Source organism: Bidens hawaiensis, unplaced genomic scaffold, assembly GCF_021521415.1.
Source record: "Bidens hawaiensis isolate Kalapana, Puna unplaced genomic scaffold, B.hawaiensis_p1.1 tig00051323_1, whole genome shotgun sequence".
NCBI lineage: Eukaryota > Viridiplantae > Streptophyta > Magnoliopsida > Asterales > Asteraceae > Bidens > Bidens hawaiensis.
In genome coordinates, this window is record NW_027499191.1 from 67,754 (window position 1) to 74,347 (window position 6,594).

Genomic DNA, 6,594 nt, shown 5'->3' on the forward strand with positions numbered 1-6,594 from the left:
GATTTTGTGTTCGCAAGCCCTAAAAGTTATTTTTGTAACTTTACATATTTATTTATTAAATAACATTTTAATATTTCTCTCCATCCACCATCCTCTCTCTCTCTTTCTAACATTAAGACCCACCACCATTATCATCACCAACGCACCACCACCACCACCATCACTTGCCGCTGTCATCACCACCCAAAATTCAAACTAGCAGCACCACCTACGCAAACCATAATTTTAATTAGGTTTTTAACAAATTCCTGTATTAAACCCATCATTAATCCCAATATCACCAATCTGGTTCTGATTATAGTTCTTAGTGAACTGCATTTTTCAATCAAATTTGAACCATTAAAATCAAAGAAAAATGAACCATAGTTGTTGGGCTTACCAGCGTCAGAGTGGATGAACTCGCCGCCGACCGAATGTGGAAGTTCCGGCGATCTTTTTTGGAGGCGTCGGAGGTGCTCCGGTGACCCTCGGTTTCACAGTGACACACCTTGTAGCAGAACAGAGTTTTCGGTGAAAGGATGGTGACTATTACGGTTTCGGTGGCAGCTGATGGGTCACTGTGCTCCAAAAAAGTGGATGACGATGGATACGGGATTGCAAATGATTTTGATTTTTGTTAAATAATTGATATAGAAAAATTAGGGTTTGCAATTACACTACATATAATTGAGAATCAATAAGGGATTTGGGTTTACAACCAGTGAAATGCTTTGGGGTTTGGGTTTGGGTCTTTGGTGACCTCCCAAATCTCTGTTCAATGTCAACCATCTGCTGCTGGTGGAAATTGGTGGTCGCAACACCAGGTGATGGCAGCTGAAAGTGATGGTCATGGTGGTGGAAAGTGATGAAGCTGGCGGTGGCATGTGGTGGCTGGTGGTGGTTGGTTGGTGATGATGGTAAGTTTGAATGCTGGAGAGAGGGAGAGCTGAGGATGGTGGATGGAGAGAGAGATAAACTGTTATTTAATAAATAAATATGTAAGTTACAAAAATACCCTCATGTGCCTTACACATGACCAGGTTTAACGAAAATAATTAACTGGGTTAGGGTCAAAGGACAAAACGTGATAGAGTTTTCAAATATAAAAGATGCTTTCTGTCATTAAGTTTGCCAAAGGACGTCAATTGAAAAACCGCGCAAACATAAAGGACGTCTTTTGCCATTTTGTCTAATTATTATGTAATTACAATTGGTAATGTCTTTCCTAGCAAGCTAGGATGGTTTATATAAACCGCGTAATAGTTTGGCATTATAGAAAATGTGAGATCCAACCAAGTTAGGGTTCATCTAGAGAACATGAGATGTAGGGGGTGTTTTGGATTCCTTATTTGTAGCTCCTAATACATTATATACGGAGTTTTTCATAAGTTACACCATGAATACTCCTTGTAAAAGTTAATAAGTTATAAGGAGGTAAAAATAAGGAAACCCAAACACCCTTGTAACTGAGTTAGGGTTCATCAAGAGAAAAACGAGTTAGGGTTTGAAAAATTGTAATCACTTTTTTGAGTTATATTTTCCGATAAATATAAAGGAGAGCTAGTCGTTTATTCTTGTATGTTTATCGACCCGGACTTGAAAAATCAGGTTGGGGGAATGTTTCAAATGGTACATTCACTCTTGAAAAGGTTCATCAGGTTTGGGGAGTTCTTAATATCTTGTGGCTACCAACGATTTCTCCAGATACTCTTGGGTTAATCGATTAGTCTCATTCCTACTATCGAGAATATCTACATCAGGAAAATTTAAAAGATTATAAGAGTGATTAAGAGCATTTATTAATTAATCAACCTAATTCGTATTACTGATTAAGAGTATCATGTACAACGTTGTCAAAAGATGTTTGCAAATCCCTTTTTAGTTTGTGTGATTTGGGAATAGCACCAAACGGTAACTTGAAAGTATAACACAGAAACATAAACCGAAGCAAAATGAACACAAATTTAAAACGATAATAATCCAGATTTTGTGTTCGCAAGCCCTAAAAGTTATTTTTGTAACTTTACATATTTATTTATTAAATAACATTTTAATATTTCTCTCCATCCACCATCCTCTCTCTCTCTTTCTAACATTAAGACCCATCACCATTATCATCACCAACGCACCACCACCACCACCATCACTTGCCGCTGTCATCACCACCCAAAATTCAAACTAGCAGCACCACCTACGCAAACCAAAATTTTAATTAGGTTTTTAACAAATTCCTGTATTAAACCCATCATTAATCACAATATCACCAATCTGGTTCTGATTATAGTTCTTAGTGAACTGCATTTTTCAATCAAATTTGAACCATTAAAATCAAAGAAAAATGAACCATAGTTGTTGGGCTTACCAGCGTCAGAGTGGATGAACTCGCCGCCGACCGAATGTGGAAGTTCCGGCGATCTTTTTTGGAGGCGTCGGAGGTGCTCCGGTGACCCTCGGTTTCACAGTGACACACCTTGTAGCAGAACCGAGTTTTCGGTGAAGGGATGGTGACTATTACGGTTTCGGTAGCAGCTGATGGGTCACTGTGCTCCAAAAAGGTGGAAGACGATGGACACGGGATTGCAAATGATTTTGATTTTTGTTAAATAATTGATATAGAAAAATTAGGGTTTGCAATTTTACTACATATAATTGAGAATCAATAAGGGATTTGGGTTTACAACCAGTGAAATGCTTTGGGGTTTGGGTTTGGGTCTTTGGTGACCTCCCAAATCTCTGTTCAATGTCAACCATCTGCTGCTGGTGGAAATTGGTGGTCGCAACACCAGGTGATGGCAGCTGAAAGTGATGGTCATGGTGGTGGAAAGTGATGAAGCTGGCGGTGGCATGTGGTGGCTGGTGGTGGTTGGTTGGTGATGATGGTAAGTTTAAATGCTGGAGAGAGGGAGAGCTGAGGATGGTGGATGGAGAGAGAGATAAACTGTTATTTAATAAATAAATATGTAAGTTACAAAAATACCCTCATGTGCCTTACACATGACCAGGTTTAACGAAAATAATTAACTGGGTTATGGTCAAAGGACAAAACGTGATAGAGTTTTCAAATATAAAAGATGCTTTCTGTCATTAAGTTTGCCAAAGGACGTCAATTGAAAAACCGCGCAAACATAAAGGACGTCTTTTGCCATTTTGTCTAATTATTATGTAATTACAATTGGTAATGTCTTTGCTAGCAAGCTAGGATGGTTTATATAAACCGCGTAATAGTTTGGCATTATAGAAAATGTGAGATCCAACCAAGTTAGGGTTCATCTAGAGAACATGAGATGTAGGGGGTGTTTTGGATTCCTTATTTGTAGCTCATAATACATTATATACGGAGTTTTTCATAAGTTACACCATGAATACTCCTTGTAAAAGTTAATAAGTTATAAGGAGGTAAAAATAAGGAAACCCAAACACCCTTGTAACTGAGTTAGGGTTCATCAAGAGAAAAACGAGTTAGGGTTTGAGAAATTGTAATCACTTTTTTGAGTTATATTTTCCGATAAATATAAAGGAGAGCTAGTCGTTTATTCTTGTATGTTTATCGACCGGGACTTGAAAAATCAGGTTGGGGGAATGTTTCAAATGGTACATTTACTCTTGAAAAGGTTCATCAGGTTTCGGGAGTTCTTAATATCTTGTGGCTACCAACGATTTCTCCAGATACTCTTGGGTTAATTGATTAGTCTCATTCCTACTATCGAGAATATCTACATCAGGAAAATTTAAACGATTATAAGAGTGATTAAGAGCATTTATTAATTAATCAACCTAATTCGTATTACTGATTAAGAGTATCATGTACAACGTTGTCAAAAGATGTTTGCAAATCCCTTTTTAGTTTGTGTGATTTGGGAATAGCACCAAACGGTAACTTGAAAGTATAACACAGAAACATAAACCGAAGCAAAATGAAGACAAATTTAAAACGATAATAATCCAGATTTTGTGTTCGCAAGCCCTAAAAGTTATTTGCAATAGGGTGCTGCTAAGCGTACCCCCGTTAACTTATTAGATAAATTACTATTAACTCTTAACATTATTTATAAACATATTAGTCCCTACAATATTTTTTCACTTAATAATCTCCACTATATATATCAAATTAAAAACTATCAAGTATTACTATTAATTTATTTTTTTAGTATTAATATTGTAAATATTTATAATATCTATTTTTTTATTTTAATAGTATATATATTTATAATATCCTTATTTTACCTCTTTATCTTTTACAAAATAAACCTGAAACTTGAAAACCTAAAACTCTAAACCCGAACCCTAAACCTTAAACTTGAAACCCTAAACTCTAAATCTGAAACCCGAAAACCTAAACCCAAAATATATTAATTTTTTTTTTGTATTAATATTGTAAATATTTATAATATCTATTTTTTTAATTTTAATAGTATATATATTTATAATATCCTTATTTTACCTCTTTATCTTTTACAAAATAAACCCAAAATTCAAAAACCTAAAACTCTAAACCCAAACCCTAAACCCTAAACCCGAAACCCGAAACCTTAAACCTGAAACCCAAAAACCTAAACCCTAAACCCGAACCCTAAACCCTAAACCAGAACCTGAACTCTAAACCCGAACCCTAAACCCTAAGCCCGAAACTCTAAACCCTAACACACCGTATTCTTATGACATTAAAAGGCAGATCTAACTATAATCATTCATCAAACAACAAATTATTTTTATATGCACTAGCAAAGACTGTAAATATGGAAACGAAACAGAGTCGAAACAGAATCAATACTCGCAAAATTTCATATTAGCATCTATACGTAATCTCCGTGTTCATTTTACTCAACAACAACAACCAAACTTGAAAGAACAACACTTTAATTATAAATTGAACTGATTAAAGAGTGCAAGGCGAAAACGAGGGATAGAGCTAAAATCCATCAAACTGAGGGTGAAGTCTTGCAAATTCCAAATTTCTCAGCATCATACATGAGAGATATGCCGTTGGATGGTTCAGTAAAATCAACACTAAATGCAGGCGATAATTTGCGCCCTATTGCTTGAACATGAGACAGACTGTAAAAACGAGTAACTTCACTAACTGCTCTACAAGAACTTATTATTTAAATTTTTATTAAGAATATTTAACTAACCATAGATAATATTTGTCATCCCATGCTTTCTGAACCCGACCCGACAACTCAATTTGCAGATAGCCACCAATACAGACTACAGGCTCAGGCAACTTGAACCTTTGTAAGCGATTTTCCTGTTGCCATGAAAATATCAGTACAAATTACGGGGAGTAATAATAAACGAAACACGACCCACGGACCCACCTGTGCCATGGGGAACATTGGTGATGTATATGTCCACATAAACTTGTTATCTGCACACTCTTCTGCCTCAATGAAATCATAATTCAACTCTTTCCAAGATTTTGGATGACCCATTCGAAACCGCACAAATTCAGATGAGTATATCGGAAAATTCCAGTCACGCAAATCTGTGCTTACGAATGCGGTAAGATGGTGTGAACAAAAAGTAAAAATGAAGATAACAAAAGAAAGAAAACAAACCTTTAAATGGATGTAAGTTAATTTCTGTTATAACACAAAAACTTGCAGTCAAATTATATACGAGTGTCTCGGATATGTCTGGATCATCAGTTCCTTGACTCGACCAATAAGAACCCCGACCTATTTTAGAGTTCATCGGGACCATAGTATTTATGATACTCTCATCTGGGTAGCGATCGGTGCTCGAGGCACTCACGGGATTCGCAATGCAATAAGTTAGAGGAAATGCTGTGATGGCCCGGAAAAGAGAGGCATAGGCTCGGTGATCTCTCTGAGTCTCACCCGAGCTGTCATGACAACTCGGTTCAATTACACAAGCGATACTAGCGAGTCCGGGAAATGTTCTCATACAGAGCTGCTTACTAAGCCCATTGGAGACCACTATATTTTTCATACATCAAAGTTATTAATAATATGATAAGTATACAGAAAGCATAATACACAGAAAGCGCCTTCCGCCTTACATACCGATATTCTGCCAGTACCGAGAAACAGCAGACGCACGAACAAGGTCCGCTGAATCATCGAGACACGTAAGTATTTTAAGTGCCATGTCAGGTTCAAGACATTCCAAGGAATCAATTTGAGTCTCCATGTCCTTTGACAAATTGTACACCTAGCAAACAATCTAAAACAACAATGATCTAAGCCGGGCCGTCTCCGAGAACCTCTTAAAAATTTGAGGTCTGGGACGAGTAAAAAAACAAGCCCGTTAAAGCGCTTTCTCAATTATGTAATAGATAATTTGACAGTTTTCCCAATAAAGTTTTCTTTTAAAAGGCCCAAAACAAACAAACAAACAAATCAATCACTTGGTGGGCAACTTTAGGGTTCAACATGAAAATTCTGGTCAATTGCAAAGAATGATCAAAATCAAGAACGACAATTCCCGTAAAAAGAGGTGTAAAACAGGATAACATATAATATACCTTTTGTGGTCTTGAAGGTAGGAAGGAACTCTACTGCTATGAAAATGAGGGATTTTCACAAAAGTAAATAAGGAGTTGAGAAGGAAGAGTCAACTAACATGTTTGGACGGTGCTATTTATGTTTATGT

General features: G+C 36.6%; 1 protein-coding gene across 1 annotated transcript; it reads right to left on the minus strand.

Annotated features, from left to right (window-relative positions):
• Positions 1–4,780: 4,780 nt before the first annotated feature.
• Positions 4,781–6,594, minus strand: LOC143598972 (F-box protein At4g00755-like). The gene is made up of 6 exons (XM_077077048.1): positions 6,467–6,594; positions 6,006–6,135; positions 5,538–5,918; positions 5,298–5,464; positions 5,112–5,227; positions 4,781–5,034 (listed from the first exon to the last, which is right to left on the minus strand). The coding sequence occupies exons 2-6, from the start codon at positions 6,130–6,132 to the stop codon at positions 4,899–4,901; spliced, it is 927 nt and encodes a 308-aa protein (XP_076933163.1). The 5' UTR covers positions 6,133–6,135; positions 6,467–6,594; the 3' UTR covers positions 4,781–4,898.